Source organism: Lycium ferocissimum, chromosome 1, assembly GCF_029784015.1.
Source record: "Lycium ferocissimum isolate CSIRO_LF1 chromosome 1, AGI_CSIRO_Lferr_CH_V1, whole genome shotgun sequence".
NCBI classification, from domain to species: Eukaryota; Viridiplantae; Streptophyta; class Magnoliopsida; order Solanales; family Solanaceae; genus Lycium; species Lycium ferocissimum.
In genome coordinates, this window is record NC_081342.1 from 6436405 (window position 1) to 6461913 (window position 25509).

Below are 25509 nucleotides of genomic sequence, written 5' to 3' on the forward strand. Positions count from 1 at the left end.
ACTGACACTGTCGTCTTATACGGAAAAGGGCCAAATATACTCCTCATTATATTTTGGATTCAAATATACTCCGCCGTTATACTATTGAATTAAATATACTCCTTCTCCGTCAAAGTTGTCTACGGTGTACATCCTATCCTATCCTACGTGGCAGGCACTAGAATTTGATGAGGTGGATGCCACGTGGCATTGCCACCTCATCACCCCTGCTGCATTTTACTCCTCCTCACTTCCACCGCTAAAATTTCCTTCCCCTCCACCATTCCCGTATCCTCCACCACCACCATTACCACTATATTATCGTTCAATGGTGACTAAAGCTGAGAGAGAGCAATAATAAACTTAAAATGAAACTCAAATTTTGGGATTATTACGCCTGTATTCTTAGCTGAACTCCCTAACCCCGAAGAAAAAGCATTAGTTGAATTCAAACAATTAATTCAAGAGCCCCTCCACCACTTCCATCGCCGCCGGCAAAGGAGGCAGAACCAATTACAGAGTCGCCAGCTCCGGAGCCGGTAACAGTGGCAGTTGAAACTAAGAAATTGGAGAAAACAGAGGAAAAATTAACTCCACCGGTGCTGGAACCAACTCCGGTACCGGCACCGGAACCACCGGCCACGGCGGAGGAGAAGGTAGGGGCAGCTGAAAAAATTAAGCAAACAATTGTTGAAGTACCGGCGGCGGTGGAGGAGCCACCAACCACGGTGGCAGAGGCACCAAAAATGGAGGAGTCACCACCACCACCATCAGATGAAGTATCTATATGGAGAATACCCCTTTTATCAGATGAGAGAAGTGATGTGGTCCTTCTCAAGTTTATAAGAGCAAGAGATCTCAAGGTGAAAGAAGCATTCACCATGTTAAAAAGTGTTGTTGCGTATAGAAGAATCACGGTGTGAGTTAGCAGAGCAAAGGTGCAATGCCACGTGATAGAACGCATACCTTGGATAATTTAACGGAGGAGTTTAATCCCGTAGTATAGTAACTGAGGTATATTTAAACTCACAATATAACGAAAGGTATATTTAACCCTTTTTCAATAGTACAAGGTATATTTGGCCCTTTTCCGTTTTTTATATGACCACGTTAACGGATTAGTTAATTACCATTTCTATTAGAGCAATAATTAATATTTGTCATTGAGAAATATTTGTCATTGAGATTTGTTTTACACCTTATTGATAACTCGACCGTGTAAATATGTATTTGCACCGTTAGTGCATAGCGGAACTATAGTTTTAGTTAGCGGAAGCGGAACCTAAGTTACTCGGACTTGGTAGTTTGGGTGTCGTACCCGTGTCGACACGAAATTGACACAGGTAAGGGTATGAGATCTGTGTCGGATCTGGTCAAATGAGATAGGGTGTGTTGAGAAAAAATTTGAGATTTGATTTCCCAAAATTGAGATTTGAAGAGATGGAAAACGAAATACCTTTAATTTCGCTGCTATGTAGTAACAGAGACATGGTTCGTGTTGTACTGCGAAAAAATAGAGACATGGAAAAGGTTTTGTTGGGGAAGAAGATTCAGAGAAGAACAAAGAAGAAGAAGACGCAGAGACTAATTTGGAATTGACCACTTTGTTAATTTACCCCTTTGCTAATATGCTGCCACGTTGCTTCTTGAGAATTAACATTACACATAAGTACTAATTATTTTTTGTACAATTAAAATTCTATTTTTTTTCACACCCTTATCAAAAAATAAAAATAAATAGAGTTTTAATCTAAATAATATACAATTATTTAATTGTAAATTAAAGATCTGTATATGCTTTGAAGGCACACATTTTTCATTTAAATAGACTTCATATATATTTTTGAGATGGAAACTTTTTTTTTTTTTTGGAGATGGAATAAACTTCATATATATTACAAATAAGTATCAAATTTTATTAATAAACCTAATTATGCTATTTATAAATGTTTTCTTGGAAAAGAGGGACAACATATAAATTAATTATTAGCATGTATTTTTCATAATTATGCATATTTATAGCTATATTTTTTTTTTGTTATTTTAAATTTATTTTTTGTCGAATACTCGCACCCGTACCTAGATCCGTATTCCCGAATCCTAAAATTTTGATCATGAAGGATCCGACCTTCGGATCCGTACCCATGTCGGACACCCGCACGTGAGTCCAAGTAACTTAGAGCGGAACTATAGTTTTAGTTAGAACCCAATAATTTTGACTAAAATCCTATTTTTATTTTTATTAAATAATTCACTTGATATGTACATAAACTCTTGAATGACTTAATTCAGAGAAGCTGGGGTCTATATAAAGGTAGTAGTGATAGCAGACTTTCTATGCCAAGCAGAAAGTAAACAAGCTAGCTGTGCTTTCTAAATGCACTCTAATTTGAAGTTTGCATAACAATTGAATAAAGGAGTCATCCAATATTTCCTATAATTATGGCAACTTCTAATCATGTGGATGAAAATGGGCATGATGATGGATACACAAAAGATGGAACTGTAGATCTCAAAGGCAATCCTATTCTTAGATTCAAGACTGGTGGATGGAAAGCTTGTTCCTTCATTGTCGGTATGTTACTCTCTTTCTCTTACTCCCCCCTCGCCCCGCCCAAACCCCAACACTGGTATATGCACACAACAAAAGTACGTCTCATATTCCAAGTAAGTTGTAGTCGATTAATGAATATTTATTTATCATGTCGCTTAATTTTTCAACCAGTCTCACTCATAAGCACAGAAGTAAACATTTTCCTAGCGATATGTAAACACTCTTCGAGCCCAACAAGAGGACAAGTTTAGTTATGTCAAACTAGCTGCATGAACCATAATAGTCTAGTGTCTTTATTCAGCTTAATTACCCCCCTTCATAAAACTGCAGGAAATTTCTGCTCTACTTACCTTCTATCACTTGATCAATCTTTCTTTTCTAGAGTAAAATGGATATAGCTAGCTATTTTAAGGTTTAACCGGATAATCTCTTGTCTTCTCATATGTTACCAAATATTACATGTTCCCCGTAGTGGATTCAAAATTTTCAATAATGAATTAAAATTTAATGAAGTAAATACAAGAAGACGCTCAGTGGACTTAAGAAATGGTGTATATGCACACTTTTGTAATTCTTTAACATAAGGGTGTCAATTGGCTTTTCTTGGGCAAGGATAACTCTGCACCTGTATATCCCTCTGGTTACTCCACCTACCAACAAGTGGAATACACCAGTTCATTAAACGCCTTTAACATATATATATATATATATATCGATGAAAGACATGATTGGTTCTCTGACATCACATTTCACGAAGAAAGAAGATTAATTCAGAATTATTCTAGTAGGAGGAGGACTACATCCAAAAACAAGTAAAAACTACAGAGTTCTTGTCGGAATTTAAGGTGAAAAAATTATAATAATACTCATGAATTGGTTCTCCGTGAGAATTTGATAGGATAAAACTGCGTCTGATAGATTAACGTGATTCGGTCATAACTTGCACAACTCTTTGTGATCTGATTCTTTTCATATATGCCCAAACTGGCGTAAATTATAACAATGATTTTTTTTTTCAAAACGAAGAATTAATAGAATATATTACACCAAATTGCCCTTTATATATGCTCAAACTATGTAAAATTATAACGACGATTTTTTTTTTTTTGAAAACGATGAATTAATAGAATATATTAAAATATATCATTGCTTATTGTGCTCGATTTAAACATATTTTTTGAAAAACCTTTTAATACCTCACTTGTCATTTGTCGTGTAGTAAATTGGTTCAGTCACAGCTAATGACAACAACATTGAATCAATCCCAGTCAAAAAGTAAAATATAAATATCTGAAAAGATGTTGACTAAAAGAGAAAATATCTCCGAACATGTTCTTCGATACTTCCAAATGGATAAGTATCGAAGAGATTTTGAAGAATCGTCTTTAAACAAATTCTAGTAGAGTATATTTATACACGTTTTAAAATCTCTTTTTCGGTGTTGTGGGTTGTTCTGACTTCACTCCTCCAATAATGCATACATCCCATGTCACTATATTAAAATCTACGTCCCACACAGTGATAAAGAATATCCCCACATCTACATTAAATCAAGTAAAATAAATATCTTAGGTTTCTTTTATATTTAAGGAATCAGCTCATTATTACGCCAACGAAACTATAAAAAGTTTTTAGAACTTATATCATATGGTAGGTTAAGTTTGGCAGATCAGTTGACGTGGTCTTCTTCACCAAAGAGTTTCTGAAAAGTCATGTAGTTGCATTTTATCAAGAGTACTACGTAACTGTTGGACCCATATTCTAAATAAAGAAAATGCACTCAAAATATGGAAATATCTTAAAGGTACTTAGTAGTTTTTTTGTTTACATAATTTTCCAAAAGTGCAAATTGTATATTTAAATCAAAGATTAAGATTTGAACGTCCAATCATATCTGTTCGATTGAGAGAGTTGAGAGAGAATTGGGAAATTTTCTGATTCCTTTTCATTCAACTGAACCAAGGAAAGGAAGAGTACAGTACATATACTTGTCTTCTCTAACTAACTTTGTAACAAACTAACTATTAATTAGTTGTGAGACCACTAATAACTAACTACAAACTAATTAAATCATTAGGCTAATACATGTGTATGGCACGTGATCACTTCCAATACTCCCCCTCAAGTTGGAGGGTGCAAAATATCCAACACTCCTAACTTGTTCATCAAATATAAGTGTTGTTGCCTGCTTAGTCCTTTTGTCATCAGGTCTGCTTGTTGATCATTTGTGCCCACAAACTCAGTCTTGATTGTACCATCTTTTATCTTGTCTCTTATGAAGTGACAATCGATCTCAAAAATATTTGATAGTTCATCTCTCTCCGGATTCTTTGCTTTACTATCACTCCAAATTGTTATTGGTTGATGTATACGTTGCCACTGTAGCTCTTTTAAACAAGCCTAGAATCAAGTGACCACAGCTCTACCTTTGCCATGCTCCATACTCGCCCTCCATGTGTCTTCTCTTTTGTTTCTTGTTTGTTGTTTCTTTGACTTCCAGTGAGAGAATCACCAAACTTCCCTAGCCACTTTATCAATGGACTTTCGTGTATTTGGGCATCTTTCATCCGAGTCACAAAGCGTGTCAACTCTTGTGTATGTTGTGATGCGAATATAAGGCCACCCTGGTGCATTTTGAGGTAAGTTCGACACTAAGGCCCCTCCCCGATCTTGAGACTTTTGGCTTGGCTCAATGTCTGAACTGCAAAGCTAACATCTGGTCTTGTGATAGTAACATATAGGAGCTTACCCACTAACCTTTGATACATTGAAGCATCTTCTAAGAACTCTTCACCCTTGACTTCAACAATTATCTCTCCGCCTGTTATTGTTTCCACCTTTACAGTGGTGTAACCAACCCCATCCAAACGCTAGAGCCCATCTCTGATATAAGCTCCAAAATGTATTTTCTTTGATTAAGGATAATACCACAGGTGACTTAACATTTTTCGGTATTTAAGTTCCCCAAGTCTTTAACTCTATGTTTGAAGAATTTTCTTCGCCTCTTTTATAAGAACATTGCTATTACCCAATGCATTAGACTACATACACAGGATTATCAAAGATCTCTTTGCAATGAGTAATCTTTTTGTTAAGATTTAAGCCACCAAAGCATCTAACAACTTTATGTAAATTGACCGATGCTTGTTTTAAACCATATAAGGATTTGGACAACCAGATTTGGAGAAGGTGATATCCTATATACACATCCTCATAAAGATCTCCTTGCAACGAAATTGTATATATCCATTTGATGAAGATTCCATCCTTTTGAGACTAGTGCAATCACCGATCTCAATAACGCTTGATCATTTTCTCACACGATAGTCAAGACCTTCCTTTTCGCTATACCCTTGCCAAAGTATTCCTTGAATCTCTCCAACATAACTAGCTTTATACTTGATCTTATATACCCAAAGATACGCTTCTTAGATTTGGAAGGTCAACAATCTTCCAAGTATCAGTTATCTTCAGTTTTGAACAATCTGTTTCTTGGCTTGAGAAGTATCCATTCCCATCTCTTGAAGCGATTCATTCAAAGACTCGACAAATTAGAATATTGGCCAAATGTTCCACATTGGTTTGATATTCCGTATAAGACACATAAAATGGAGATAAGCTCCATAACGACTAGCATGGTGATATAAGTCATTTAAAATAGTTGCTTCTCATCCGTCTTTTATTAGTGAGTTTCGAAAGGAACAACATCCGCAATGGCATAAGTTATCAAGGATGGCCATGTTCTACGTAGTGGCTTCCATTTCTTGCACTATTGCGAATTGCTTCTTCTAAATAATTCTAGATTTTGATTGTTAGTCATTTGAACAACAACATGGTCTTCGAGATTCTTCAATTTGAGTTTAGTATTAATCGTCCCCTTCTAGGACGCATGCAACCCGATGAATGCCAATGGTCCCGAGAATTGAGAGAGTTGAGAGAGATAGTTAAAATTTTCGATTCCTTTTCATTCAAAGTGATAAAGGGAAAGGCTTTCTTTAAACACCACATACGGCTAACATATACTTGTCTTCTAAAGTATAATGTAACCCTTTGTAACAAATAATAAATTAATTACAAATAAACCAACGTAGTAACAAAACATAGACAGCCAACTATTCTCAGATGATCAAGGGAAGTTTTCTTGTGAAACAACCATTGTGTATGGCAATTGATGGTCTATTCATGAGATATCTGGCCCTTTTACACAAAATTAAATATTTATAGGAAAGTTTTTTGACTATCCTAGCCATTTCAAGATTAATATCTTTTTCTAAACATTAGTTGTGTGTTGAGTTTTTGATGAACTATACTTAAGCCATATAACAACTCAACCATATAAGTTAAAAAATTCATTACCATTAATGAGGATTTTTGATTTTATAGTTAAACCGAGTGCGAAATAGGCAACAAAAGTTTTGGACAGATAATTACTTAGGATCTTTCAAGCAATGTATCAATTAAAAATAATAATCATCAAAAGTATTTATAAATATTTATCAAATGTGAAGTCTAGGGACCGAATTATTGTGTATATTAATCAACTCAAAAGGTTTATCATTTTAGAAATGCTCTGGAAATTACATTATAGTTTGTTTTGCTAGAGGACGAATCCTACAATTGTTATGAACACTATTATTAATCTTATTTTTAAATTCTACCATATTCTTCATAATGGAGATTGAAAACAGGCCAAAAACTATATCTCTTATTTTACTTAAAACTTTTTTTCTTGTTGATTCTTATTGTTGGATGTATATGAAGTCTTCGAACGTATTTATTCGGATCGAAAATATTATTGGGAAATCATCAACATAGTTCCTTGGTCAATTTTATACAATAAACACTTAAGTTGCATCAAACAACACATTTGATATTTTTCTCCTTTCAAACAATTGACAAATTGGGTGTGATATATGGATGACTCCTATCTAAATGCATTCTTAGTCCCTTATTGTATGTTACTTGTATGTTATTGGACTTTCTTGATTGCCTGTAATCAACTATCCATTCTCTTGCAACGTCGACTTACCCCCCCGCTGAGTTTTGATATTCCTCGAGTCCTTTCCAAATGCATCTTATATTGTTCTTCTAAAGCATAGTGACCGCTTTTGCTATCACCTCTCCTGTCATCATCAACAACATCTACGTTCATAATCCGCATATTTCTTTTTTACAAATTGTTAGTATTGTGTAGTACTTATATCTTTCTCTATCCCTCATTATGGTTCTACTTTTGTATCTATCCTTTCTCATCCTTCACTGGTTGTGTACCTGGAACAAACCCTTCATAGTTACCTTCCATCTTCTTATTAGATCATTCCTCTTAACTTGAATTGCCATTGGATTATGCCTATGTGTATTTTATTTCATCTTGCACAATCAAGGCATCCCCCATGGTTTAGCCATTGGTGCATTAGACTTTATCGGAATTTGTCTTATGGCCGATCATACGATTCATTTAAGCCACTCAAAAGCGCATTAATCTCGCTGTCATTGTATTCAATGTAACTTCCTTAGGGACTTTGGACAATAAGTTTGGAGAAGGTGATATATTCACTCCATATTCCTTCAACTTCGAAAAATATACTGTCACTGGATTAGTTCCTTGTTTGAGACTTGTAATTGTTGTGTGCACTTGAAAAATTCTCACACGATTCACCTTATCAAAACTTTCCTTCAAATCTTCCCAAACCAAATAAGTATCTGATGCATAGACAATACCAAGGATTCTCCGATACCGTGTTATATTGAGAGAACAATCGCAATCGTCTCCCATAAGCGATTCATCAAACGACTTTTTTTTTAGCTTCTTTTAGCTAAGAGAAATTCATGGCTCAAATCCACACTCCATAGTTTTCCGGGTGAGTTTCATAATGAACACATATGTGTCGGTTGTTGACTTTAATGTTTGGCTTACTACTTCATCGATGATTACGATTGCGTAGTCTCATTCGTTCGATTTTGATTGTTAGTCATTGTTCTTCAAGATTCTTCAATTTTGAGTTTCGTTAATCGTCAATTCTAGGGCTTCGCAACCCGCTCTGATACCATGTTCGATTGAGAGAGACAGCGGGAAATTTCCGATTCCTTTCATTCAATCGAGAGGAAGAGAGAGTCATGATACATATACTTGTTTTCTCTAACTAACTTTGTAACAAACTAACTAACTATTAATTAGTTGTGGGACCACTAATAACTAACTACAAACTAATTACATCATTGGGCTAATACATGTGTATGGCATGTGATCACTTCTAATAACATCAAAAATTAAATGCTATACTTTCCACATCAGCTTTTTGGGGACGGAATTAATATCTTTTTCCTACATTTGTTTTGAGTTCCACCAATCCTCAGTGCCAGCCAACTCAACCATATAAGTTAAAACAACCCAACAATGAGGAGCTCATTACCTGCGAACGAAACCCAGCTTATAAGTTACATGTTCACGTAGTCCAAATTCTATATATGTATCAAAAAATAATAATTAAGTATTTATAAATATTTAATTGTGAACTCAATTATTATTGTATATTAATATGAGGATGCTATAAAAACTCATAAATTTCAAATTCTGATTTAGCCTCCGCTGATTACCACATCACAAATCTAACTAGCTACTATCATATTGTAAACAGGTGTACCTTATTTTACTTAAAACTTTTCCTTGTTGACTTATTATTGTTGGCAGTATATGAAGTGTTCGAACGTATGGCGTATTATGGGATATCATCAAACTTGGTAATATACTTAACAGAGAAGTTGCATCAAGGGACAGTGCAATCTTCAAACAATGTGACAAATTGGGTGGGCACTATATGGATGAGTCCTATCTTAGGTGCCTACTTTGCTGATGCCTTTCTTGGCCGTTATTGGACTTTCTTGATTGCCTCTGCCATTTATCTCTTGGTACGTCACTAACCCCCCCCACCCCCCTCCCGCTGGTTGAGACGAATTTAAATGAAGCGACATATAGATTTTTTTATATATAATTGACCACAACTCATCTAGGATTAACTAATCTGCATTACTTGTTGCTATTGTGTAGTACTTATATCGTGTGTATTATGGTTCTACTTTCTAGTATGTATAAAAGCTATGTCTACCTGTGGGTGGAGTTAGACTATATACCGAAAGGGGGTCTAGTTGAATTTCCTTGGCTTATGCCTATGTGTATTTTATTATATTTTGAATCATCTTACTGAAAATTCTGATACAGCCACTACGTTTATCATGTCATAAAAGAATATAACAACGCAACACCAATATAATGAAGCATCAATAAAGTCACTCAAGTTAGATAAGTTTTATGCAGTATTATTCACCTAAGTTATTACTATTGTTTATTTTGTATCTTGAGTGACTTTATTGGTACAAAATAAACATAAATGACTTTATTGGATAATTTGGTATAGTTGATTGACCAATCGCAAGTGCGAAATATGTCATAACTTATTTTCCAGCCTACAATTATATTGAAAACATAATCTCCATAAGTTATTGATTTTTTTTTTTTTTTTTTTTTTTTTTTTTTAAGAAAATTTATGTGATCGATTGTACTGGGGTGTAATTTCAATATACCAAAGTTGTTGACTTTAATGTTAGCACATTCATGTCCAATTATTGGTAACATGATTGGTCCACTCAAGATGTACTAATTGGATAGGAGGTTTTACTCATATTAATAAGTTATCAACATTAAAGATTGACCTAGAATGCATGAATGGTCATGCTCATAATTTTTTTTATTTGCAACTTGAGAAATGACTACTTGATGAACAACGTGATCCTTTTCTCATTGTCTGCTAGATATGACGTGATTATCAAGAAGATTAGTACCAATAAAAAAAGATGAAATCACCAGTCATGACAAAAGGCAATACTATAGTACTAGCATTTTCTTGTAGTTAGCATTTATCAGCTCAGTCCATTATTGACTGTAGAGAATCTATTTTTGGAATTTTGGATACATATGCCTTTTCTTTTCTTTCTTTTGTTTTCTTCTGCAAGTAGCTTTCATCTAAATTATGTTCAAAGCTGGTGCGGTAATCTAGAAAATTAGTTTAAATTAATCTGGTTTGACTGTGATTTTCTTGGTTGTAAACATGATAGACATTAGTTTGTGTCTTATTAAGACATTTTGAAGTTTCATAAAAAGATATTTATGTTAAACTGAAAAATTAGAAGTGTTTATGAGGAAAAAAAAAACAAATATAGTAGTATACAATTTTATTGGGTATACTTTTATACTAATCATTTGCAATAGGAAGAGCGTGTAATGTGTAGATTAAGCATATATCACGAGTGTTAAAAAGCTGATATTTAACTAGAGAAAGATAAAAAGAGACCGGCAATTACTTACCAAGTTTTAATCCTATGCTAGCTGAGCTCAAGAATTTCTCGGTTATAAAAAGATTTGAAAGAAATACCACTTTACGATGAAAAGATTGCTAAGAAGTCTGAGGAATGAATAGGTCCCGAGGGTGCTTTCTACATCAATTGGTTGACAAGGCTAAGAGCATGTACTTCTAATGTGGTCTGACCAATAATTTTTTTTAGGAACTTTTACCTGTTGTAGCTTCTTTTAAGACCTAATTATTAATAATAACTACCCTTTCATTTAATTATAATTAGTAGCTACGTATATTGATTTTGTAAAGTATCATTCGTAGCTACACCAAAATACATAAAATTGGAGTGAGGAATAATAGTGGTTAGGGTGCGAGCATGTCTCTCCCCCGCCGTTGATTTTGTAGCTACACCAAAATACATAAAATCGAGTTTGAACCCGGCCAACACATTTCTTTTCTTACATAATTTCCCTAACTTCTTCTCCTTGTATGAGTGTATTTTCCGCCATATGTATTTGGCTCATATTTGTATCTATATGTATTTGGCCTGAGTGTATTTCGTCATGTATTTGTCTTATTTGGCCTGAATGTCTTGTAAATACATATGGGATACAAGACATATGAGCCAAATACATATGACATACATTCAAATAAAGTTCAAATACTCGTGACATCAGATACATGTGACATCCAATACATATGAGATACAATATGAGCCAAATACACATGACGAAAATACACTCAAAATCCAAGGAGAAGAAGCTAGGAAAAATATGTAATTAAAGTAATGTTGTTGGCTGGGTTTGAACCTGGGCGGGCAAGGTGAGAGCCTCGCCCAAATACACGCGAAATACACAGCTTCTGCGTGTATTTGAAGACCTTCAAATACACGTGAATTCACACGTATTTTGCTGTATGTTAGCTACGAGCTGTAATTGTGAAATGGTAGCTACAGTTGGTAAGTTCCACCTTTAAGGTAGTTATTCCTGTAAGTTTGCCATTTTTTATTTCTTGACTTAGAATGAATTATGAAAGATGTTAAAGGGGGCTAATTGATCTGTCATATGCATACTGATGGGCCAAGTATGTCATAAGAGTTCTAGGAATTTGTTTGGCATCTCGAAATTGTAATCGTCCTATTAATGATTATGCCAGCTCGATTATTATTGCATATGTCACTGCTAAAAAACGTGAATTTCCAACGTATTTTTCCTCAGAAATTCCATAGTTCTAATGGCATTTCGATACGAACGTCCCTCAGAAATTCGTATATTTCTTTAGTAGCATCTCAAGTGTAGCCTATATATTATTATACTATGATTAACCAACTTTCATTAAAATTGTCACAGGGTATGTCTCTACTAACACTAGCTGTATCAATTCATGGCCTAAAGCCTCCTTCTTGTGCCCATCCAACAGCAACTGACTGCAAGAAAGCATCCACACTTCAACTAGCTGTGTTCTTTGGTGCACTCTACATATTAGCCGTCGGCACTGGTGGCACGAAGCCCAATGTATCGACGATTGGCGCTGACCAATTCGACGAGTTTCATCCCAAGGAAAAAGCCCATAAACTTTCATTTTTCAATTGGTGGATGTTCAGCATTTTCCTGGGGACACTGTTTGCTGACACTGTGCTTGTGTACATTCAAGACAATGTGGGCTGGTCCCTTGGATATGGGCTTCCAACATTGGGCCTTGCTATATCTATAATGATATTCTTGGCTGGATCACCTTTTTATAGGCATAAAAAGCCCAGAGGAAGCCCATTTACAAGGATGTCTAGGGTCATTGTAGCTGCATTAAGGAAATGGAAGGTTCAAGTCCCTAGTGACCCAAAAGAGTTGTATGAGCTTGATTTGGGAGAATACACCAAGAATGGAAAAGTCAGAATTGACTCCACACCTTCTTTGAGGTTTGTATTTAACTTTGAAAAAGATTCTTTTTTGTTTTAGTTTATTAGTACCGGCCCGTATTAATCTGGATTTGTGCCGTATAAGGTCCATTAAAAGGGAGGTGACTGATACTAGGATTTTTTCCCATACGAGGGCTAGAACTTGCTACCTCCAATTAAGGGCGAAGGGATCTTATCCGTCCCACTATAATCTTGGTGGTAAAAAGCTTTAGTTGGATACACTAACAGAGGAAACTTTTTGTTATACAAACAAGGTTACCTTATCTTTTTACAAGTCACACTAACTATAAACAAAGTACTTCATCTGTTTTAGTTTATGTGATATTAGTATTTTACTCGGCACAAAATTTAAGATATTAGTTTGACTTATATAATATATTAATGACGATCGAAGCAAATACATAATAAAGTGTGAATAGTTTAATGAACTTCAAATTTTGACAATGGTTAAAGTTGCATAGAAGTAGTTAGTAGTGAGGGGTAAAAATATAATTTAGAACTATCAAAATGTAAAGAGTCATAAAACTTGGGAATGAGGAATTAATTGTTTGGATATAGGTTTTTAAGCCCATAAATAACAAGAAACACACACTAAAAAAAGAAAGAAAACAAAAGAACGAAGAGGACAAAGAATCCGAAGAGTGTTTTGCATTCTTTTGATCTTGATGAGAAAATGACGATCATGTAAAATATTTTGAATTTTTGATGCAGGTTTCTGAACAAAGCTTGTGTAAAAATAGATACAACTGATCCATGGATGTTATGTTCAGTTACTCAAGTGGAAGAGACTAAGCAAATGCTAAGGATGATACCGATCTTGATTGCTACATTTCTTCCAAGCACAATGATAGCTCAAATCAACACACTTTTTATCAAACAAGGCACAACTCTTAAGAGAGACATTGGTAATTTCAGCATCCCTCCGGCTAGTTTAGGTGCTTTCGTTACCATATCGATGCTAGTCTCCGTTGTGCTCTACGATCGTTTCTTCGTGAAAATCACCAAAAGATTGACAAATAATCCAAGAGGCATTAACATACTTCAAAGAATGGGAATTGGAATGGCTTTCCATATTGCAATTATGTTCGTTGCATCATTCGTTGAGAGACATAGGCTTAGTGTAGCCAAGGACCATGGCATAGTCGAAAATGGTAAACAAGTACCATTATCCATATTCATTTTGCTACCTCAATTCATTCTTATGGGAACAGCTGATGCATTCTTGGTAGTAGCCAAGATTGAGTTTTTTTATGATCAAGCACCAGAAGGAATGAAAAGTTTGGGAACTTCTTATTCAATGACTAGTCTTGGTGTTGGAAATTTCATTAGTAGCTTCTTGCTTTCGACGGTTTCTCATATCACCAAGAAGCATGGGAATCATAGAGGATGGATCCTAAACAACCTTAATGCCTCTCATCTTGACTATTATTATGCGTTCCTCGCGGTGCTCAACTTATTGAACTTCTTCTTTTTCCTGTTTGTGAGCAAGTATTATGTGTATAAAGCTGAAGTCTCGGATTCACTGGCTGTGCTAAGGCAAGAATTAGAGATCGGATCGAGACATAGGGTTACTAATAGCCAAGAAGCTTCAACCAGCGCACAGGTTGCTGGCTCCACATTAGCCTCCTAACTAACATACATTAGTTTTCTTTAAACATCTTTTCTGTTTTTAGCTAGGTAATGTACTTATATGGCTAAGGCTTGGATTTTCCAAAAATGCCGCTGCACCAGAGTCAGATCCTCCAAAAATGCAGCCTCACCCTGTTGGATCCTCCAAATATTATGCATTTTTGGAGGATCCGACGCTGATGCATCAGTATTTTTTGAGAATCGGAGCAACATAGCTATATGGGGCAATAGTCTTGTTCACCTCCTTTCTCTTTGTTATGATTTTCACACGATTGTAATGGTAATCAGTTAAATTATTGTTATTTCAAGATATGAAAGGTCATTTGTATTTTATTGAACAACATTTTCAATTCCATAGCTGATATATCTAAAGGAAATAGTTCATGATATGAGTAGAATTTGATGGTCTATTTTTCCAGCTTGTATGCTAATATAATAATATTCTTTTACTATATACAATAATATGTGGTCAAAATAAGAATCTCTCAAATTATACAGAAGATAGCAAGAGTATTATACATTAGTGCGTTCGTCCATGAAGAGTTAAGTACTGATAATGCCTAGTCCAATGAAGAAAAAGGAAGAAAAATTAGTACACTGTTCTCTCAAGTACTCCAGAAGGCTTTTCACTTATCATCCTAATAGCAGATTCCCTGCAAAAATTCCTTCTTTCTTCGTTTTTTTTTTTTTACGGTTTCCTGGTTATTTTTCAGTACATGTTGATATTCTTTTTTAAAAGATAAGTTGGCCTGTTTACTCAGTATGGCCTCCTCTTTGCTAATTGGAATGTTTTCTTTAAGAAGTGATTAGCAACTTTATCATTTCTATGACAAATTACCCTCAAGATTGTGTTGGGATCTGATCTGTTCCATCTTCCTGTTGTTGGAGGCATAGGTAATTTCTGTCCTGATCCCACAACTCCCATTCCACTAGCTTCACAAGCCACAATGCTGAAATCTTCAACCAATTGCTCAGTTGATTGTCCCATTAAAGCGATCACCCCTTCAACCGTCTCGGCTTCCGTGTCTACGACATCCTCTACTATCAATCCGTCACCACAAGTACAAAAAACCCTCTTTAAGCTCTCAAAGTCCTCTTCTATTGTCTGATGATCGGCCCTCGAAAAGATTCTTTTGCTTCCTCCTGCTAGTAAAACCATAAGATAAGCCTCGAACGAAGCCTTCATAACTTCTTTTAAGGCCAATGGTTGAGCCCTGTCGGTGAGAATCGCGCACAAAAGAGTGAGGTTTTGCTTAAGTGCCCTTAATGCTGGTCGAATACGTGTGTTCTCAACGTCCCTGATGTAGAGGCTACCATAGAATACGGAGTGAGAATCAAAGAAAATAAGACGATAAGCAGCAACTTCTGATACATGTTGTACAGCTACTTGGATGGCTGAACGCGTGTGATCAAAGTAGGAGTAGCTCCCGACTTGTCTATTCTTGCTGTGACGACTTCTTGGAGAAGGGGCGATTTTCGAGGAGATTGAGAGTGTTTTATCAAGGGAATGGAGTTGTAGGAGAAAGTAATGCAAAGTGTTTAGCCTTATATATAGGCGTTGAGTGCCTCGGCTTGTTGAAAGGCGGGGATGATTGCCTTCATCTGTTATATGATGGTTTTGTTCATCTGCTCCTACACTGCAAATAGCAAACTTCCACAGTTTGGAGAACCTTGAATCTTGGCTACATCTTGTTAGAGGAGGAAGTGTAGGAATATAGCTTTGTTTTGACCCTATAAAAGGATCCCAAAGTCAAAAGAATAAAATAAGTTTTTGAGCATTCTTAAAAAAAGAAAGTTTTTGGAAGAATTAACTTAAATAGCTGCCCACATCCAACTATTTAAACTAGAGATACCCGGCAGATCTATAATATATATATAATCCATTTGTATAATCTATGTATATTGGCTAAGAAAAGTAAACAGTGAATCTGGCCGGTCAGCTATTTGTGTAAAGATTCTATTTTTCCTCTAATGCTTCTTCAGGTATGGAAATAAATAAGTTCCATGAATAGGCTCTTACCACATGATGTGACAAAGGTAACATACTCTTTGAACAGATGCTCAAAGCCATCAGCAAGATCCCCTACTATATCCTCTGAGATGACCATTGGGATTTCAAAGAAATTGTCCACAGCTTCTTTGGCATGTCTCATTAGATCAACTGCTGATTGTGCATATGGCTCACTTTTGGATTTTGGATTCCATGTCTGCATATTAAAGTTTTTAACCATGAACTCCTTTTAGTATGAGCATTTCAAAATAGAAATCTTCCTAACCAGAAACTAGAAAGTCTACTACAGTGGCAGGCAGATTCAGTATTTTCACTAAGACTTCAAAATATAAAGAAGTAAGCACATGAAGAGAAAGGGACTTACTTCAGTTTCTTTTGCTCTCATAATGATCTCCTTCCCTTTCTTCAACCTTTCTTGAATCCATTTTCTCAATAAACTCATTATGATTGAATCAACTTCATAAGGAACCATCTCTCTGACTATGGCTTTGCCACCATCCTCACATTCAACAGAATCCTCTACAACCATTTGAATTAAAACTTTTTCAAGTTTTCCAGCCTTCTGCAATACCAAAACTGTCTGTTTCGTGAGCAGAGTCGCGCCCGTGAGATATTGCTTCAACAAAGTTCCATAGCAAGAATGTAACGCCACAGCTGCTACTCCTGCTGCAATAGGATGCCATTTCTTGAGTACAGGGCTGAAAGTTTCCTTCTCCTTAGCTGCTAATTCTTCAGTTTCATTGGCTAACTTAATTAGTGTCTGGCTCACTTCTTCCAATTCAAAACTTGCACCATCTATGCTCATCTCTTCCAACATCTATTTTGCACAAGAAGAAAGAAAAAATAATAATGTTACATTAAGGAAATCTGAAAAAAAGAAACAAAACAAAAAAACTTAAAAGGGTTGATAGCTATGTTGCCAGACCCGTTTTTGATCCTTCGAAAAAAGCATAGCTTTTGAAGGATTTGACATATAACCGACAGTATAGGGTCCGAGCAACATAAGTTGAAAGAAGGGCTAAAATACTGAAGTTTAACTTCTATTGTCAACTTCAAGTTACCGCCTATAATGAGTGGAATTAGTATCATGTGAAGTAAAGAAATAAGTAACTGTCTATAACAAGTGGAATTAGTAACATGAAACTAAGGGATGTGACATGCTATAACGAATGGAATTAGTAAGTAAAGTCAGAAAAATAAGTAACTGTTGATAACAAGTTGAATTAGTAACATGAAACTAAGGCATGCGACATGCTATAACGAATGGAATTGGTAAGTTAACGGAAAATAAGTTACTGTCTATAACAAGTGGAAACTAAGGCGCATTACATGCTATAACGATTAAATACACTAACCAGAGTATAGAAACTCTTTACATCGTCATATATTAAACTTAAATCCAGGATACTAACCTTAGCGAATGCATTCCTCACGGACGAACGGATGAAGTAACTGACTTTATTTCCAGCTGATTCATCCGCCAGTTCGTCCCCTTTCTCAAAACGAGCAGATGTATATCCCGGAACATCTTCCTCTAATATCTTCGTGGCTGCGAAGAACAGAGGAAGATTATTTTCCATTAATCCAGCACTTCCCCTGTTGAAATTTTCGTGATAATTAACCAATCTTTTCTCTGACCATTCCCTCATAGTAGCCAACACATTTGCCAACATTTTAACATAAACAGGCTCCCTGTCCACTTTCTTAGCATCACTAGCAACTTCACTACTCAACATAATCATCGATGCGCCTAAAAGATCAGGCTCGACTTGGCCAGTCACAATGTACTGCTCGAATAACACCCAAGTGAAACACAAGTTATGAATTGATTTATTGATACCCAAAATTACCCATGTTTTCTTCATCAATTCAAGAAGCTCGTCGACTTCATCAAGAACCATCGTATCGTCTTTTAAGTCGAAAACAGAGGATAACAGAGCAGTGTAAATATGTATATTTAAAGGGAATCCATCAGCCCAATGGCAAATATCAGTAGGGGAACCATCAGCTGTTCTCCAGGCTAAGGATACTACTGAATTACATAATGCTCTCATTGTTTCCGAATTTTTGCCAGTGTCAATGGCTTTATTTTCGGCTAATTTTATGATTTCTCTGAAACGTTTCGCGAATGTGTTTGATCTTTCTACTGGGATTGAAGGGTGAAGAAGAAGGCCTGCTTCTAGGATTCTAAGCTGACGTTTTTGCCATTGATGGTACTCGTGTGTATCGTTGAATTCGGATGGTTTAAGGTGGCGTAATAGCTCTAATGGTAAGATAATTGTCTCTGCTCGTCTTCCCATCTGCACAAATTTCACAACGTTTGTTCAATTTGTCTGCTCTTTTAATCTTGAATTCATTAACATAGAAGAGGTCTTATAGGCTATTCAGTAAGTGTAATTCTATAAAACAAAAAACTGATAAGGAAGAATACCATATATCAGAATCATGCTGATGAATAGATATTTAGAACATTTGCCAAAGAAAATTTTGCTTCATTCTTCTCATAAAATATTTGTGTGTGTGTGTGAGAGAGAGAGAGTGAAGAATTTGTGGAAATATTAAGAGGAAAAACTTCATGGGTGGTTGTCCATGTTTGTGCATTACCCAAAAGTCACTTCATTTGTTACATAAAAATGGATCTTACTTTTCTTCGGCTAAAAAAAAAAAAAAAAGTAACTCTGACCGAATTTGGTGAAAAATCCACCTGAAATGTGAGAAAATAACAAAAATGTCTCCTAATTTCAATTTCTCTTATGCTTTGATCATTTTCCAGTTTTCAAGTCCTTCAGCTTTCTAATGTAAATACCCCATTAAAAATATAAGACTTCTTAATCACATTCAGCTATTAACCAAAATGAATTTTGATTGTACATTTTAAACAATGTAGCATATTATATTGTTCACTATTTTGAAAAACATATTATATGTTCATATAGCAACATTTAAATGTTATATATACAATTCAAAACATCCATTAATTTAAGTTTGATTAATTTCTAAAAGTGCAATTAAATTGTCTCTCGATGGAGCAAGAAGCCTAATCATTTCCTCTTTTTTTTTTCTTTATGTTTTCTGTAATGCATGCGAATGACATTAAACATGCAAAATAGACATAATAATGTACGTACTTGGCCAACAAGAGTTCTCATAAGAGTTTTACGTAGCCTACTATCACTTTGCTCCGACACCCGCATTTGACGCCTCATAATCTCTGCCGACGTCATCGGCCTCCGCGCCCTCGTATGGGGCACCGTGAATGCTACCTTGGGGCTTGCGCCTCCCCCAGGCGACGATGGGGTGCCTCCATAAGAGCTGGTTCGCCGTGATCGTGACCGCTTTAACATCTTCAACCCTAACGCCGTTTTCACCTTGCTAGTCACGGCCATTCCCACCCCCGATGGCTTCACCGGTGATCCGGGGCTGGTAGATCCAGCTCCGGACCCGCTTCCATCTCCTCCTTCCGACGGATTATGATACGAGACAGCTGTCCTACCCCCGAATCCGGGGGATGACCGACATGCAGTGAAGAATATCTCGTAAGCTGCATCTCGAAAATGGTCACGGTGAAGACCGTCAATATTTTCGAAAGGCCAAACGAGGTCAAAGTCAACGGACACAACATCCTCGCCAATAGTATTTGCATGGCGAGGATGTTGTGTCATGGTGGTCGTAGTAGGTGCCATTTATGGGCTAGCTGCTACGACAAACTCCGCGATGGATATGTAATTTTTGTTAGATATCCGGCGGAAGAGGGCGGAGAGAGAAGCCGGTGAGCATTAGACTTTATTTTTTCGAGGCAAAGAATGAAAGAAGAGAGAAAGAGAGAAGAAAAGCAAGAGAGAGAGAGAGCTATTTTTGGTGGAGAAAAAGAAAGAGAAAGAGGGAAAGAATAGATGGTTATGGGAAGCTCTTATTGTATTTCTCCGAAGAAAACGAAGAACCAAAGGTGGTGAAAGAAGAGAGAATTAGACACACTCCTATTATATTTTTTGAAAATAGTAAAGAAAAAAATTACTATGTTTTATCTTATTCATGTAATTATTTGACCATTAGTTTATTTATTTTCTAGAAGATAAATGTACATATTTGAGAAAAGGTTACAATCTTTCCATTAGTTCAACCTGTCGAGAATTTTAAAAAGTCTGCTCCATCTCTATTTGGTTTACCATGAGTTAATACGAGTTTCTAAATCTAGGTGATATGGAAAAGATTCAGATAAGAGACGACCCTAATTAGCCCAAATATCCACCAAGGATATATTTCTTCTTTTTTTCCACCTCAAACACCATTTTCATAACGGGTTTAGACAGACTGCTACTTGTTATTGAAATCCAAAAGTAGTGGTACAGTGGTAGGGAATCAAAGTATGCGTTAGGGGTATTAATACTAGTTCATGAAAACATGAACCACCTAATTTTCCTAAGTTTTGAAAAATCTATTTATTAACTCAATTCATTTTGCCCATTCAATTGAGTCAATCTAAAAGTTGCACCGACTTAGGAGTTAGGCTTATGATGGCTATGCTAATAATTTTTTCCTATTGAATCTCATGTTCTTGTTTTCAAATCTTGAGACCTCCAAAACAACCCTATGTAGGGTTCTAATTTTGCTATGTTTCGCTTGTTATGCATTAACTTTTTAGTTAATGCATTTAAATTGAAAAAAAAAAAAATCTTAAAAAGAAAGAGATTGAAAAAATTAAGCTGTTTGGTCAAAATATATATAGTCACTAGCAAATATACATATGTTATATACTCCTATTAATTATACATCTACTGGCTATTTTTTTAAGAGCGAGCCACTGTTTAAACTAGTTTCCTAAAATTTAAAAGGCTTGACCGTCCTACCCCACAGCCCGCTTAGAGCTAGGTTTGGCGGGCTGATTTAAGGCCCTTTCAAATAAAAAACTGGGCAAATTCTAACCCATCAAATTTTATGGCCTGTGACGATTGGGCTTGGTGGCTGGACAAACCCATTTTGATAGCTTTTACCTGTTGTAATAATGGGGGGCTTCAGCACTTTTGTCGTGGCATAAATTAAATTTCGGTTGGTATAGTTAGTGTTAAGCTTCGACATATGTATCAGAACATCCCACAAGCTATGCCAGACAAGGCAAAACTTTCAACATTCAACATAATCTGAAAAAGGCATAAGTCTAGATTTCGCTCAGTATAGTTAGCGTTTAGTTTCGGCATATGCATCATCACATCCACACAAGTTATGTCGCAAAAGGCAAAACTTTCAACACTCAACATAATCTGAAAAATACCACACAACTTATGCCGCATAACTTAATTTCTACAGAACTTGTGGCGAGCGAGGCAAAAATTCAGTTTCTGTTACAAAAACATTAATAAAAAAGAAATTAATAATAAGGAAATAAATTTGATCTATGAAATATATATTAATCAAATATCTGAATCTGAAGCCGAGCCGAGTGATGACAACGGCGCGAGGGGAGACTTTCTTCTCAACTCTTTATAAGCTAAAAGAAGTGCTTCTATATATGAATACACAAGTCTTGCTTTCCCCCACCAATGAGAGAAAAAGAGTTCCTTTGTAAAAGGGAACTTTTCACTTCCCTCCATTTTTGATTTGACATTTTCCTCGATTTTGAGTTCTTCCATTTCTCATTTACACCTTATCCAAAGCCCAACACCCCCTTGCAGTATGATCTAGCTCCGTCCATGGCTACCCGAAAGTAAAAGCAGAACACATGGAGTGTTTCCATATGGAAAGAGGTCATACATGGTTGTGTGGTGGTTCTCGTCCTTTTGTCGTCAAGGATTGACATCCACTTCTCCTGTCCAAAATGCTCTTCATCATCATAGTGTGTTGAAATTTCACTTGTAAAAGTTTTGGATTTCAGCCAGGGACGGCTCAACACAATTGGTGGCCTAAAGCCAAACTTCGATGAGAGGCCTTAATATTTTTATTTAAAGAAAGTTATATAATATAGTTTTTATTTAAAATTTATTTTTCTAGCTTTTTGAGATGCAAAGCTATAAATAATCGTCTTATAATCGATTTCTTCTAATAATTCTTTTTCAACGGATAATATACCTAATCCATTCAATCTCTCTTGAGACATGGTTGATCTTAAATAAGATTTTATCAATTTTAGTTTTGAGAAACTTCTTTCTACTGAGGATGTATGTCGGATTTCTCATTCTCACTAATTTCCTCCTCTTCTTGTAGAATGGTATTATCATCTAATTCACCCGGGTTAGTAACTTGTTCATCTAGAGAACACTCTACTATTTTTTTTTTTTTGATTTTTTATTGTTTGTTAAAAATTTATCAAGAGCTCCTTTTTGGGATTGTACCAGAGCTTCATTTTTTTTCCCTTTAAGTTTTGAATAACCCGATTCATATTTTTCGGTTGACATATTTAAATTTTAAAAATATAAAAGAACAATATATGCCTATGTAATAGAAATATCAAGCACAATAAACTTTACTGAAAAATAATATTAAAAAATGAAGAAACAGAACCTGATTCAAGTAACGTGATCTCAAAATAAGAACTCGTTGCTTCATAAACTTTCAATAATGCTTGAAAGAAAATGAAGATCAATAATTTCTTTTGCCATACACTTTTCTCTTGCTTGTTTCAAGAATAATATTGCTAAAGAGAAATTTTTTGAAGTTTGAAGGAACAAAGAAAATATAAAAAGAGAGGAAGTATAGGTTGATATTTAGGAAAATAAATGAGTTTTACATAACCCAAAAAAAGAAATGAAAAGTCTTACTTTCATTGAAAAGGTAAACAGAAAAATTAATGATTACTTTTTCACTTCCCTTCTATAAATTCTTTGTTTTTCACGTTACAAGCTTTATTTGAGGCCCCCTTTATGTCAAATCAAAGTACAAAAGATACGTTCCCTTTTTAATAAAAATTTGTAGTACTAAAAAAAAAAAAAAAAGCTTATACTATAACTATTGTGGTATAAAATTAGTCCTTGAAAAGTTGGGAGCTTAAAGCCCAAGCTTTAGCAGCTTTACCCAAAGGCCACCCCTGATTTCAGCGTAATATTTTTAGAGTTCAAATTTATAAAAGAAAAACTTTAGATAGTTTCTGAAGTTTGAATTTATGTAAATAGAAACTTTATATACATTATACACTATCGCGGATTCGAGAAGGAAATGGAGAGCAAAGGGCATGCAGAAAAAATTCTTTCACACATATTTTAATGGAGAATTGACTATTTTTAATAGCTTTACAAACGCAATTACATTTCAACAAGCGTTCTTAAAGGTAGCTACCTAACTATAAGGTGTAAACATTCCAATTTTATTTATATTTGTTGCTGGAATTAAATTATTCCGGCTTCAACTGTCAAATTTATTGAATTATATATGTCGGCAAATGTTGGGTTCATTTATCTATGTTTTAATTCCTGTGGACTTTTTTCAGTTACCTAATAAAAGTTAATTATTCCGGCTTCAACTATGTATTTTGTGAACTTTTTCCAGTTACCTAATAAAAGTTAATTATTGAAATAGGAAAAGAAGAGATTTGGGCTGGCTAAAATTTGATTCTGTTCAATTACATTGGCTAAAAAACTAACTTTTTTCGCATCTTTTGTGTTTCGTTAATAAGAAAATTGTGAGGAAGCGGTAAAAATCTCACAGGAAAAGCTAGTCTCCGAATTGAATCCTGTAAAAAGAGAATGAAGCTTGAACATGGGTTTCTGTTATGAATACACTAAATTGTAGAGTCAATTCAGAACTCTTATTGCTTTTTAATTTAAAGAGGCTTGCAATCAAGCAAGCAGCTCCTGAAAAGCCTTGCAGCAACTTTCTGAGGCTTGCAATCGAGCAGATAGGTCGCAAGCATCTTGCAAAGATCTAATGGTAATGCCGAGCATAGCATTTACGAAGAGGTAGTTGATACCGACGACATGGTCAACGAGGAGAACATCAACGGGAACATCATACGAGACACGCTTGATTACGCATTAAATAGAGTTAATGCAGTAACAACGTTTCTAATAGCCAAAATCAAGGAATTAAATGACAGTCATTAATTCAAGAATTAATGATTCTCGTTATATACACACAACAGGAAAGGCACCAGATAGGACCAGATACCTATAAATAGTACTTTCACTTGTATATCTAGGCATCGAATACTTACGGAAAAAGACATTATTATTGATTACTTTATGCTTATTATTATTATTATTATTATTATTATTATTATTATTATTATTATTATTATTCTAGTAGTAATGGAGAAATCCATTACTACTATTCATCACAATTGGCATAAGTTATACTTTTCCCTTTTATTTACTTATTCTTTATCAACCTTTAATAATTTGCTTGTGTTAATTCAACCACTTTTATCAAATTACTACCAACTGTAGTTAACCTTATTTAGCTTTTTAACTATTTGGGCAAAGTACGATTTTTGACTCAACGGGTTTGGCACCGTTTTGCGGGAATTCTACGGTTGGCCTTGTAGTTTGATCTCTCCGTTTACGCAAGCGTTATTACTTTGGTATTCTCTTTGTTTTTGCATTTCAGAAATGACAGGATCTACACCTACTGATGCTACTCCAAGTAACACTGATGGGATTAGAAACGTCAACAATGAAGGATTGGTTGATCCAATCAATGAAACAACAGAAAAAACATCGACGTGGGATTCAAATAACACTTCAATCCCGATGAGCTCAAAAGCAAGAAAAAGGTACAAAACCTAACAGGAGCATTGTCCAGGTTTATTCCCAGGTCATCGGAGAGATGCCGCAAATTCTTCACCATACTTAAGAAGCAGCAAGACTTTGTATGGACACCGGAATGCAAACAGGCACTACAGGAGCTAAAAAAGTATTTATCAAAGCCCGTCGTTGCTAACAAAGCCTGGACCTAGAGAGAAGCTGCTGATCTACCCCGCCGTCTCAGAAGTATCGGTAAGCGCACTCCTCGTACGTGAAGAAAAAGGTAAACAATCTCTAATTTATTATGTCAGTAAAACACTTGTTGACGATGAGACTAGGTATCCTCACTTAGAAAATTAGCTTTAGCTTTAATTCATGCTGTTAGAAAATTAAGACATTAC

General features: G+C 35.3%; 3 protein-coding genes across 4 annotated transcripts; 1 reads left to right on the forward strand and 2 right to left on the reverse strand.

The window, feature by feature from the left end:
* Positions 1–427: 427 nt before the first annotated feature.
* LOC132061445 (uncharacterized) lies at positions 428–862 on the reverse strand. The gene has a single exon (XM_059454267.1). It carries the CDS (start codon positions 860–862, stop codon positions 428–430), a length of 435 nt encoding a protein of 144 aa, XP_059310250.1.
* A 1400-nt stretch (positions 863–2262) lies between these two features.
* LOC132036112 (protein NRT1/ PTR FAMILY 5.2-like) lies at positions 2263–14817 on the forward strand. Of its 2 annotated transcripts, XM_059426389.1 has the most exons (4): positions 2263–2554; positions 9225–9442; positions 12234–12799; positions 13511–14817. In XM_059426389.1, the coding sequence occupies exons 1-4, from the start codon at positions 2422–2424 to the stop codon at positions 14427–14429; spliced, it is 1836 nt and encodes a 611-aa protein (XP_059282372.1). In that variant the 5' UTR covers positions 2263–2421; the 3' UTR covers positions 14430–14817. The 2 variants fall into 2 exon arrangements, with proteins under 2 accessions (XP_059282372.1, XP_059282446.1); XM_059426463.1 differs by lacking the exon at positions 9225–9442 and having other exon boundaries at positions 2417–2554.
* Positions 14818–14906: 89 nt separating this feature from the next.
* LOC132036022 (protein unc-13 homolog) lies at positions 14907–20303 on the reverse strand. Its single transcript, XM_059426278.1, has 5 exons — positions 19568–20303; positions 17852–18739; positions 16804–17256; positions 16449–16635; positions 14907–16159 (listed from the first exon to the last, which is right to left on the reverse strand). Exons 1-5 carry the CDS (start codon positions 20120–20122, stop codon positions 15186–15188), a joined length of 3057 nt encoding a protein of 1018 aa, XP_059282261.1. The 5' UTR covers positions 20123–20303; the 3' UTR covers positions 14907–15185.
* Between the last annotated feature and the right edge of the window lie 5206 nt (positions 20304–25509).